Genomic DNA, 13,558 nt, shown 5'->3' with positions numbered 1-13,558 from the left:
AGCATTACCATATCTACCTCTACCCGGAACTGGCCCATTGCAATCTTCACACAAAACCTCTGATGCCTGATGATACCACTGATGATTCCAAAGGAACCCTCATAATGTTGTGTTGTCAACGGGATCAATATCTCCTGGTGGATATTGCAGGAATGGCTAATGCCTGCCACAGTGTTCAAATCTGCCAAAGAGCTTCTGCCAAAGAAGCTCTTTAACCCCCAAATTTGTAATATGTTTATTTTCATGAACTTCAGGACAATATTTTGAATCTTTCGAGCACTAGAGCAATTTTTTAAAAAAATTAAATAGTTCTTTCATTTTTTTTTCTTCAGAATATATAAAGGCTGACCAGAAACTTATTGGAATAAGAGAATACCTCTACTTCTATGAATTCTTACTCTCAGAATTAGAAAAACTGTCCTCAAACTCTCTTTCCCCTTAGTATGTTTTTCTAAAAAATTCTTTAGTTGCTCATGAATACAGATTTTTATATATATTAGTATTAATTAATATATATTATATATTATATATAATATAATTACACCAAAGGCCTTCCATATATGCCTACACTCATTTGGGTCCTACAAAAACACACTGGACTAAAGCAGAGAAGCTGGTTTTATATACTTACAAACCTAACAAATTGTATATATGTTTTTTCCTTACATTATTTATATGTAATGAAGTATTTCCATAATTAGAATTTTTCCTAAATACACATTTGGAGCCATTGTGTAGGAATGTTCTAAATAGTAGAGAACTGAAGACAGAACAGGATGGGATTGGCCATGGAACATTTGTATTGACATCTGATCCTTAACATATTTTAAAATCTCCAAATATATTCAAGGGCTGTCTTATTAACAATGAAGCTTCCCCAGGTTTTCTATGATTACATTGAACTTGACTAAGGGCAACAATGACTTGAAGACCTCAGCCTCTAAAAGCCCTACCATTCTTCCAAAATTCTTCACAGAACAACAAAGAGATCACCCTGAGCAAAGTAGACAAATATCTAAGAATCTCTGATGCATAAGATGCACACAGTCCATTTATGCTTAAGAAAAAACAGTACAGCACAGATGACTTTTATTAAAAAGACTTATGGAGAGATTGCAAAAATTCTGAGGTCTGTCCTACCCATCAGTCAGGTCACTTACCAGATATCTCCTCTAGGCACTGCTTAGCAGTTTTATTATATGATACATCCATCTTAGTAGGACTGGTACAGGAGTCAGCAGATGGTAAAGAGGTGCCTTCGTTTTCTGAATGTGATCTGAAATTAACCAAAAAGACAGAAACAAATAGCAATTGCTGTCATCAGTGACTCAAAATTCCCTAGTACAAGCAGAAGTCAACATTTCTATTGTTGTAGTACAAGCAGAAGTCAAGTTTTCTATTAAGGCAAGTAAGCACTTCCTTATGACGACGACATTCCTAAACTATCTGTAAGAGAAAATCCTTATTTTCATATACAACACAAGTAGGAGTGAGATATTAAATCATATTTCTTAGCCTTTTCTACATTTGAAAGCCTGTAATTACCAACAGTTACATTTGGGGGGAAGCACAAAACTTGAAAAGATCCAACTTTTTCTGCAGTTTTAGATAAAGTCTGGCTAAATTGCACCCTTGTGAGAATAATGAATAAAAATACTGAAAGCATCCCTATAGTTTTTTTTCATGAAAATTCTAGAAAATATATCCTAAAACAGAAAGTGTAAGTAAAAAATTAATGTTGAATTTGTTCTGAGCCGTAAACATCGCTATAATGTCTTAATTTCAGAAAAGCCAAAGTCAATCAGAACCAAATTCTCATTATCAAAATTTCATCTACCTTATGTTTTATATTTGTGTGTGTATATGTGCGCGGCTATGTATTTGTGTGTGTGATTAACATGTAGAGAGTAGGTCTCATCAGATAAAAGTACACAACAGATGGACTGCATATATTTTGATATTCTAATCTTCATGCATTACTTCTTTTATGCACAAGCAAGTGTTAGAAGAGGCATGATCTTTCCTGATGCAGCTTCAAAATCCACATATATTTGATCCGAACCACCACATCTTAAAAAAAAACAAAAACTAGAGGATGAACTAAGATACAGGAGGAGGCAACCTTGAAGTCCCATTTGTATTACTGGGTTTGGACCACGGTGAGTGACCACTAAATATTTCTTACTTTTAAAAACTATACAGAATATTCAAAAATGTGAAAGAGGAATTCAGTATGCTTTTTTTTCCGAATCAATTTCTTTAAAATTTATTTATTTATGTATTATTTATTTATTTTTGAGAGAGAGAATGCACATCTATGCAAGCAGGGGGGAGGGGCGCACCAGAGGGAAACAGAGAATCCCAAACCAACTCTGCAGTGTCAACACACAGCCTGATTCAGGGCTGCAACTTAAGAACAGTGAGATTATGACCTGAGCCGAAAAAAAAAAAAAAAAAAAAGTCAGACGCTTAAACATGTGAGCTACCCAGGTACCCCTGAATCAAAGTTTAATTAATATGTTACTTTTATTCTAAGTCCTCGTGTTGTTTGAGAGAAAATAAAGTGTAATCACTGATATCCACAATACTTTATATGAAATGACATATCCAGAAACTCTGAAAAGCTCATTAGGATTTTAAGAAATCGTGGAAAACATTATCCTATATGTACGGACGAATGTGTATATATAGGAATTAATATACAAAAGAAAGAGCTAAGTGAGAATTCATATAAATGGCTTCTGTTGATTTCTAGCAGACTGTCCTTATTTTATTCTAACTTGAAACTGAATATAAAAAGCATGGCAAAATTAAGAAAGAGGATACACCGTTCAAGTGAAAGGACATAACATAAAGGCCAGTAAAGACCTCAATGTTGCTAAAATCAATGCCTTTTAGTCTTTACCTTCCTTGATGTCTTGGCAGCATTTAGAACAGCAGACCATCATTCCTTTCGTGAAGTCATCCTACCCTGGCTTCTATGACAAAAACTTTCCAGTTTGTTCCCCATTCTCTCTGGATGCCACTTTCCCCCTCTTTTGCTCTCTTTTACCCAATCATTAAATGTGGTTCTGGGTAGTGAAAAGAAGGGGATACAGAGGGCAAAACTGTGGGTTCCTCAAAGCAGTATCTTAAGCTTTTTCCAGTTTTCATTGTAGTCTCTTTAGATGATCTCAAGCACATTCACTGTATTCATGATTACCTAGCCACACATGAATTCCATATTCTAGCTCTAACCCAGCACTTTCCACTGAATTCCAGATGTATAGCACAGCTATTTAATTGACATTACTTCTTAGTTGTCACAAAGATATCTCAAATCTATCATGTACAGAATTAAACTTGTAATCTTTTGTTGTAATCTAAACTTGTAATGTCCCTTGTTCATGGTATCCTGGATGAAACCTTTAGGGAAACTATAAGGTGGCTTTGTGTGGTCTGATCTCTGTCTGCCTCTCCAGTACCATCTTGCATGTGAGTCTTCTTATCTCTCGTCTCTGTGGTCACACGAATTTTCTACCCACTTCTCATAGCCCCCTGCCTCAACCGGGCTTTTACACTCCATTACTTTCCTTCTCTCTTCATCCAATTAAGTCTCTCCCTTCAGTTCAAGTAACTCTTAAAGAACCATCTCTAATTTTCAGGTAACATCCCAAATTGTAAGTACTTATCTACTCTCTGTATCTATCTTGACAGTACTTCGTACACTTCCAATGCAAAATCTAATTATTTGATCAATGTTTATCTCCCAAACTAGACTCCACTGCCCACGTTTAAGCTCGCCGTTGTACCCCAACGCCTAGCCTTGGTCTCGCAACGTATTGCACTGAGAAAATATTAGATAAATAAATGAATAAATCTTATTAGCCATCGTCATAAAATAGTATTTGAGTACAGCATATGGAGGGAAGCATGGTATAATGGTATATGCAATGTATAACTTGGGTCTCTAACTAACTAGTTATTAACTCATGTGACCTTGCTAAGTTACTTAGCCTCCCTAAACCTCAGTTTGCTCATGTATGAAAGAAAAATATGTGCCTTCCAAAGTAATTTGAACTCAAGTGTTATTATTACTAATAATAGTAGTTCATTTCTTTTCTTCTCTGGCCTCCAGGTTCTCCTATATCCCCTGTCTTTTGATAGCCCCACCTTCCTCAATGCTAAAGCCCACTACAGTCGGTTCTTCTACTTGGGCTTACTTCTTGTGGGCCACTGCACCTCCCTGACCTGTTCCTTAGCCTGCTGTCCCTGAATGAAGGGTTAAAATCCGCTGAAGTTTTCTAAGGATATTTACTACTTGCTGAAGAGGTTTAAATGGAGAGTATGTAGTGAGATTGGAGACCCCAGGGAAACTTCACTGGCTGTCTGCCAAGAAGCCTCAGAAAGGCAGGGTGCCTTGGTGAACTGGCTGTGAGCCAGGATTGGCCTATAGTCCTGCAGCCTCAGTATTCATAGACTGATCTCTCAGAAGCTGAGTCACATTCAGTAGTTCACTTTGATGGCTGGCTATAGCCCAATGCCAATTGGTTCTTACGAGAACAAGATCAGTAGCTGTTACCGGAGCCTGAATGCATGTGATCATGCTAGTTACAAAAGTTCTAGAAAAATCTGTATCAAGTAAAAATGTATTTTGAATGTGTTTTGAGAGTAGAAATTCTGCTTTGCTCTGAATAAACAGATCTTAAAAAGTTGCTCAGGAGCTGACGGTAGCTATCTTCCTCAGCGTTTGAGACTTGGTACTCAATTCCATCAGCTGTCTTCAGGCCCTATTATCTGAGGCTCTTATAAAAAGTATGCACACTACTAGGAGCACCTGGGTGGCTCAGTCAGTTGAGCGTCTGACTCTTGATTTTCGCTCAGGTCATGATCTCACAGTTCATGGAATTGAGCCCCATGTCAGGCTCTGTGCTGACAGTGAGGAGCCTGGCTGGGATTTTCTCTCTCCCTCCTTCTATGCCTTCCCTGCTCATGTGTGCTTGCTTTCTCTCAAAAATAAATAAGTAAATATACATATATTTTTAAGCATGCACACTTCTGACAGCTCAGTGATCTATTAGAACATTTCATTTTATTTTGGTTTTAAAAATCTGTCAGTGTGTATTTCTGGCTGACTCCCGCTTTATTATCTTTTTTATTTTAATTTACAGGAGGTGATTTTTTTTAATCCTATTTATTTTTGAGAGAGAGTGAGAGACATGGTGTGAGTAGGGGAGGAACAGAGAGAGAGAGGGAGACACAGAATCTGAAGTAGGCTCCAGACTCTGAGCTGTCAGCACAGAGCCCGACGCGGGGCTCGAACTCACGAACCGTGAGATCATGACCTGAGCCAAAGTCAGACATTGAACCGACTGAGCCACCCAGGCGCCCCGACAGGATACAATCTTATTTACCTTATTTTCAAGTTCTTTGGTGTATTTTCCATGGTATTACCTAAATTATCAACAATAGGGAAGCAGATTGATCAAGGAAAGGAACACGGAAAGGGTTTAAATTTTAAATAATTTATAAAAAGGACCTACAAGACATCTCGTTTCACATGTGCATGTAAATGGATCCAGGTCTCTGGTCTACATACGTTACAAACCATCCATTTCTCCAGATTCCCACTCATTGTATTTTAGAGTGGATTCAAATTTTAACTCTAGTCTCCAGAGGGGCAATCACTGCTAACTGGTAAAGATTTAACTTTTATACAAATGATCAAAGAAGTTCAGTTAAATCTCTGAAGACTCCCAACATGTCCTCTCTTTTTGTGCATGTTTCACTCTGATAAAATAAAAGGGCTTGGGGTTGATTCATGAAACAATTTATGAAGACTTCAGAATCAATAGTGTTCTCCAATCAAAGGGTTCATTTTGACAGACACAGTGAATAATGCAGTGGCATCATTCACTGTTCCTACATAAACTGATACTACATTTTCCTCATTCTGATTGGAAAAAGGAAACAAAAATAAGTGTCATGACGTTCCTGTAAAATATTTAAAAGACCTGAATTGTGCAGACTAATTACTGGGTATTTACAACATGGTCAACACGTCGCAAGTACCTACTGAAACTGTCAAATATAGCATTGCAAAAACACCATATTTAGAGTGTTAACAAGCCAGGCTCTCAGGGTTAGTATCTCTTACTAAGAGTGGTAGCGGTGAAAAGCATAGAGTTCACTGATGATTAACACAAAAGTGATTTCCTGTTTCTGTGCACTTACCATGTGCCAAATACTATGCCTGGTATTTTACTGATGGCATTTCACTTAAATGTCCCAACAATCCTATTGTTATGGAATGAATGTCTGTTTCCTCCCCCAAATCCTTACATTGAAAACTAATCTCCAATATGATGGTATTAGGAGGTGGAGGCTTTTTGGGCTGATTAGGTGTTGAGAGTGGAACGTTCATGCCTGGGATTAGTGTTGTTTTAAAAGAGACCCCAGAGAACTCCCTCACCCCTTCTGTCATGAGAGGGCAGAGTGAGAAAATGGTCATGTGTGAACCAGGAAGCAGGCTCTCACCAGACTTGGAAATTCCAGCACTTTGATTTTAGACTTCCCCACTTCCAGAACCATGAGAAATAAATGTTTGCTGTTTAAGCCACCAGGTCTATTTTTGTGACAGCAGCCTAAACAGATTAAGACACCTATAATATAGGTGCTGTAGATAGATTCAGGCTTCTAGAGGTTTAATAATTTGCCTTATATAACAAGCTGGTAGATAGTTATCCCATATGTGACCCTGGCTACCTCTAAACACTGTTCTATTAACCACTACCCTCCAGTTTAACACCATTCAAATGCCTCTGGACACTATTTTAGTACACTTGAGGTCTCCTTAGCTGACAGATACTTCAGTCACTAAGTGAATAACACACAGTATTTGAAAATGACAATAGCTACTGATCTACCTTAAATATTATTCTTTACTCTTTACTACCTTAAATTTGTACTCTTACAAAAAAGAAGCTATTATATATACCACTCAAAGGACTTCAGCAGTAAGTCCTAGATACTATCAATTAGAAATTTCAAATATCATAAATATGAGTGTTTGCTCATTAATTTATATTAAAATATATCCTCCCCTGGATTCATCTTAATATGGATATAGTCACACATGTAAGCACAAATACAGCTGGGTTGAGACAGCAACATTAATAGTCTAATAGTTTGATTTATAAATCAAACAAGGGCAAAGAAAAGTAAATATCTTTCTAAAACCACCATGGTTTTGCTCTCTTCTTTCCTTCCTGTTGGGAAGGCAGACAAGTGACACCTAGGGCCAAGGACAGAAATGAGTCAGGAGGAAGAGTACTAAGTGTGGATGGGAAATTTGTTATTTCAGGATGGGTTGAGCAAATAAGAAGATATATGGAGAATAATGTGAGCCAAGTTTCTCAGTTAACAAAAGGAAATACAAGTATGGAAAGGAAATATGTGTGTATGTGTGTGTGTATATACATATACATAAATTATGTATTATGTATATGCATACATATCTATGTATTGTCCTTAATTTATGAAGAGGTTACATTCCTATAAACCCGTTGTAAGTTGAAAATATTGTAAGTTGAAAAGGAATCTAATATACCTAACTGACCTACCATCATAGCTTAGCCTAGTCTACTTTAAACGTGTTCAAAACACGTGCATTAACCTACGGTTGGGCAAAACCATCTCATACAAAGCCTATTTTACAATAAAGTGCTGAATACCTCATGTAATTTATTGCATACTGTACTTAAAATGAAAAGCAGAGCGGTCGTATGGAGACACAACAGTTGTCAATGCATTGGTTGCTGACTCTTGTGATTGCCAGCTGACTGAGCTGAGGCTCCGCCTGCTGACGGGCATCACGAGAGAGGACAGTGCTGCATTATCACTAGCCCTGGCAAAAACCAAATTCAAAAGTATGGTTTCTGCTCAGTGTGTATTTGCTTTCACTCCATTTTAAGTGGAGGACTATCTGTCTGTGTGTATATATATCATAGATAGCTCACAGACACTGAGATAAATAATGATATAAGTATGTGTGTGTGTGTGTGTGTGTGTGTGTGTGTGTGTGTGTGTGTGTATACCTACATATATTTTACCATTTAGGAAACCAGGGAGCAGTGAGATCTTGGTTTCTAAATATCACTGTCTACAAAAAGAAACCAGGACTCCTTAGTAAAAGCTGCAGCCAAGAGATAGGGAGAGTACAAGATGAGCCTGAACACCTGGAGCTGAAAAGAAATAAAGTTCTCAAAGAATAATGGGGCAGAAGCCAGCTTGAAGGGGATCCCAGTAGTGAAACCTGAGAAAATTTAAGCATTAAAATAGTCATATCAATGGGTTAGAATCCGCTTAATACAATGGGAATCCATTAATCCATACAATTTGAAGAGAGGGGAAGAGGGGGAGGGAGAAGGAAAAGGCAAAGGAGAAGGGGCGTCTCTTAATAAAGAAACCCAAGGCAGAAATGTGGAAGGAATGATAGGATTAGAAGTCATTTGACCTCCACTCAACTAAAATATTAATTTATGGAAAAAAATCTCAATGCTGAATCCTAGAGGCAAAAGAAGATCCAGGAACAGAATTTTTACAAAGAGTCTCAAGATACCTTTCCACAAAAATACTCATTGAATACAAACGGGGAAAACTCTAGAGTGAAAAACTATGGCAAAATTATCTTAATCGAGGGATTAAATTTCACATCACCAAAATGGGAAGTATCAGTGTTGTTGCTATCTGATAGGATGCGATGGGAAGAACACAGCATCACTTCTGTGGCATTCTGAATAAAAATATATAATACACATCTAGTGATGAGCAAATATCAGACAAGCCCAAATTAAGAAACAGTCTACAAATGCTTATTTTCACCACATCAGCGTCATGCAAGTCAAGCAAAGATCAAAGAACTGCTCCAGATTGAGGGAAAATAGGCAGAAATGCCAACTTGGTACAACAGTCATCCTGAATTGGTCAAAGGGTATCTCTGGGACAATCAGTGAAACTTGAAAAAGTCTCTGGCTGCCGTGAGTGAAGTATGTATGGGAGTTCTTTGTACTATTCTTGCAAATTTTCTGTAAGCTTAACATTTTTCCAAGAGCAAATAAAATATAGAAAGAAGAAACAGCAGTGGTTTGATTGGGCAATCTGGCAGCAAACCTCGTAAGCCAACTACAGAAGGTATTTGATGAAGCTTCTCCGCTGAGAGAATGCCAGCTCCTAGCACTATCCCACACAACAGGCCCTCTTCTAGTGGTGTCTCTATATTCCATCTTAAAAATACTGCTGTGCGAAGGAGTTTAAACTGCTACCCGATGCACATATATATCTCAAACCTAGCAAAAGACAAGCTCTCAAGGCCGGCATTCAATAAGCTGCACTTTGTACTGATGACCAATTATGCCCAGTTCACATAAAACCACAATTGCAGCATAATCTGTAATAGTAGCTGCAGGGCTTACAAAAGCTTTTTCTGCATGATGGTTATCTGCTCTCCATTTCAATCTTGGTATACTCACAGCTCCTCCTACTCAGTTTACTGGTTCAACAAATTAGCCAAACTTAAAACCATGTGCGTAAGCATTTTCAAAATTAATGTTTTGCATTCTTTACCTTTCAGAACGTAGTATATTTAAGTGTCAGTTTTTCTTGTCACTTCCTAGGCAAATCTGAACTCTCACAAAAACTGGCTACAACAAAAATGTCTCCTGAGAACCCATGATGCTGTTGTATAAGATACATTTTGTGAAGAAAAAAAACGAAACCTCTACATTCAGACTTTACTGACCTAATTTTACAATTCAAGTGTATATAGAGGGTCTCCTCCTATATTTAATTCATAGGTTTAAGATGTATGATGGTTTTCTTCTCTGTATAACAGTGTCTTGCCTTATCTATGTGTTGGGTTCTTTCTGCGTGTGTGCGTGCGTGTGTGTGTGCACAAATGTGCATGCAAGTGCAAACGACCCCCACTCCTGATTCTACTCCCTTTGCCTTAAGATGTTTGCTTTATATCCAATGCACTGTTTTCTTGGCATTTACTACAAGTGGTCAGAAAATAAGGAAAAGAAGGTGGACCTTAAAATAGCAAGTTAAGAATCTGGTTAATAGCTCTTTTGAAAATTATTGGGGGCTGCTAAAAAGACTGAGGTTTGGGAAAAATGTAAACGTCTCTCTTTTCTCTTTAATTGACTATTTACTTCACTATTTGACTTAATATGTCTTTACCATCATGAGGAATTATAGCTCTAAAGCGATGAATATACAAGCTATGTAAGAAAAATGACATGTGGGTAGAGGGGAGGCATTTTTTTAAAATAGAGCAAAGGTAGTAACTTTTGAACTCCAGGTGAGGAAAACAAGTTTGAAGAAGACAGCATAGAGTCAAACCAAGAAAGAATACCAAGAAAGAACAAGAAGAATGAAAAGCTTCTTTTCTGAACGACGCTCTTCTTTCCCTTTCCTTTCCTCCTGTAATTGGGACCTCTAATTCAAATCTTAACAAAGCTACCTCTGAAAGTCAGGAAATTTCTCCCTCATATAGCCATTGAGCATTTCAACCTATGCTGTTGTCTTCCATTAACAATCTAACTTACACAGGGAAGACACAGCAATTTTCATAATCATGCTTCACACACTTGTGCTGTCTCTCTCTCTCTCTCTCTTGCACACACACACACACACACACGCACTCACACACAAGTCTAAGGGCCTGATATTCAATAATTTCTGTTACAATTAGGCTCCAATCAACCTTCATTTTCCAGGAAATCTATTTTACTTGCTGACTGCCCTACACATCTGGTATTCATCCTGTTTATATGGTTCCTTCAGTGTTGCAATTCCTTCCTTGTCCCCCTCATTTCGGCATGCCTAAATCCCACTTATCTTTCAGAACCCAGTTCAAGTGCCACTTTCTCTGATTCCGACACCTAGCAGTAATTTTCCATGTTTTGAAGTCTCAATGTACCAAATCCGGTTCGCTGTTGGAGAGATTTAGACATCTCGCTTCATTTTGTAGTGATCTTTGAATCAGTCTCTTGCCTACTATACTGTGGACAACAGAAAGAAAATGACATTTGGGATGTGTCATGTTTCACTCTATCCTCATGTTTTATACATTATAGATTTTAGTAGGGAGTTACTGGAAGAAGAACAAAATAAGTGAATGAATGTCCTGAAGAGAAGAAATTTCATTCTTTAAATATTTTAAAGCTGTTTATATTTCAGTTAAACCATCTAGCTCATTTATAGGAGGTAAGAGATTTCAGAAGTTTCTCTGTTTCATTATACATTTCTGCTAATTGTTCTATTCATCTATAGCAGGTGAGTCTAAACCATGTTGATGGTGTTTCATTCAACAATTTCACATGGTGCCCATGGTAGGTAGGTTCTGTTCTGGGCATTACACTACTAAATAAAAAAATATAAGAGCTGGTATCAATGAGCTTGTTATTTATAGCTGGAAGTGGCTGAATTTTTTTTTTTGAGAGAGGGAGCAAGTGAGCAAGGGGCAGAGAGGGAGAAAAAGAGAAGGGGGGCTCACCTGAAGCAGGGCTCTTGCTCATTGGAAGTGGGGCTCGAGCTCACCCCATGCAGGACTCGAACTCACAAACCGTGACCTGAGCCGAAGTCAGATGCTTAACCGAATGAGCCAACCAGGTGCCATGAAATCATACTTATTAATAAGTTATCAAAATAATAGCAGGGGTGCCTGGGTGGCTCAGTTGGTTAAGCGTCCAACTCTTGTTTTCGGTCATGATCTCAGTGTTCGTGAGATCGAGCCCCACATTGGGCTCTGTGCTGACAGCATGGAGCCTGCTTGGGATTGTCTCTCTCCCTCTCCCTCCCCCTCTCCTCTGCTTGAGTGCTCTCTCTCTCTCTCACTCTCTCTCTCTCTCTCTCACTCTCTCTCAAAATAAATATTTAAAAAATAATAGCAGATAATAATAAACTTTATGAATAAAATATAAGAAGATGATGTCATAGAATTCTGGCAAAAGGCATACTGAATGTTTCTTTGGATTAGATGGCTGGAGATAGCTTGTGTGAAGAGGTAGCATGTAAGCAGAGATCTGATGAGAAGTAGCCTGCTTTGCTCTGGAAGAGGATTGTCACAGGTAGAGAGATCATCTATGACAAAGGCACCAAAGCAGAATAGGTTAGTGTGTTGAGAAACAGAATGAAGGCAGGGGTTTAGTGCCCTACAGGAGAAATGGTATGAGTGTGGCCTGTGGGTTAGATAGAGGGTCAGATTATGTAGGGACTTGTAGGTCTTGGCAAGGTGTCTGGGTTTCATTGTTTTCAAGTGTAGTGAAAATCCAATAGATTGTCTCATAAATTGGAATGACATATATAATGTACACTTTTAGGAGGTTAGAGCCCCTGCTGTGTGAAGAATGCTGTTGGAAAGGGCCAGAAGTGGAATCTGGAAGACTCACTGGAAACTAGGTAAGTACTGGTGATGACATGACTTGGACCAGGAGAGGGGGGTGGAAATGGAAAGAAATGCCTGATTGAGGGTATGTTTTGGGGGGGGAAGAGCCAATAGGACTAACTGAAAATGAGATGTGCAGGGAGAGAGTGATTGAAAATCAAGAGTGAAATATGGATTCTTTCCAAATTTTCTTCTGAATTTTCCACTCAGTAATCCCACATCCCAAACCTCTACCCTCTTCTACATTATTTCTTGTATATACTTCCATGACAGCAATGATTTTTAATTTTTATTATATTTTATCATTATGTCCAATAGACTGAACTCCCTGCAAACAACATCTTTTTTTTCAATATATATATGTAATTTATTGTCAAATTGGTTTCCATACAACACCCAGCGCTCATTCCAACAGGTGCCCTCCTCAATGCCCATCACGCAATTTCCCCTCTCCCCCACCCCCCATCAACCCTCAGTTTGTTCTCAATATTTAAGAGTTTCTTATGGTTTGACTCCTTCCCTCACTGGAACTCAAAGTCTTTTAAAAAAAATCTTTGTAGTTCTTAATGCATAGTATTTGCAAAATGAATGATGAGTACATAAATGAAAACGTATTTGGTGTTTTCCCTTTACCTAAACAATGGCAACCTGTCATTCTACCACTTATTATTTTTCGTTACATTTATTTATTTTTTGAGAGAGAGAGAAAGAGAGAGAGCAAGGGAGGGGCAGAGAGAGGGGAGACAGAAGATCTGAAGTGGGCTCTGTGCTGACAGCAGAGAGCCTGATGCAGGGCTTGAACTCACTCACCGTGAGATCATGACCTGAGCCAAAGTTGGAGGTTTAACCGACTGAGCCACCCAGGCACCCATATTTCTTTTCTCTTTTCTTTTCTTTTTTCTTTTCTTTTCTTTTCTTTTCTTTTCTTTTCTTTTCTTTTCTTTTCTTCTTTCTTTCTTTCTTTCTTTCTTTCTTTCTTTCTTTCTTTCTTTCTTTCTTTCATATATATATAGAGAGAGCACATGAGCGGTAGAGGGAGAGAGAGAATCTTAAGCAAAGTCCACACCCAGCACAAAGCCTGATGTGGGAATCGATGTCACAACCCTGAGATCATGACCTGAGCCAAAATTA

General features: G+C 38.1%; 1 protein-coding gene across 2 annotated transcripts in view; it reads right to left on the bottom strand.

Annotated features, from left to right (window-relative positions):
- Window positions 1–13,558, bottom strand: part of NAV3 (neuron navigator 3) — a 350,852-nt gene that overhangs the window by 173,767 nt on the left and 163,527 nt on the right. For both annotated transcript variants that reach the window (XM_047066485.1, XM_047066486.1), the window contains exon 9: window positions 1,161–1,276. In XM_047066485.1, the coding sequence (XP_046922441.1) occupies window positions 1,161–1,276 (116 nt within the window). The remainder of the gene's footprint in view (window positions 1–1,160; window positions 1,277–13,558) is intronic.

Source organism: Lynx rufus, unplaced genomic scaffold, assembly GCF_022079265.1.
Source record: "Lynx rufus isolate CCGP_SWC_20201006 ecotype Redwood Valley unplaced genomic scaffold, mLynRuf1.p SCAF_7, whole genome shotgun sequence".
Classification (NCBI taxonomy): domain Eukaryota; kingdom Metazoa; phylum Chordata; class Mammalia; order Carnivora; family Felidae; genus Lynx; species Lynx rufus.
The sequence above is the reverse complement of the archived record's forward strand: the minus strand, read 5'-3'. Positions and strand labels throughout refer to the sequence as shown.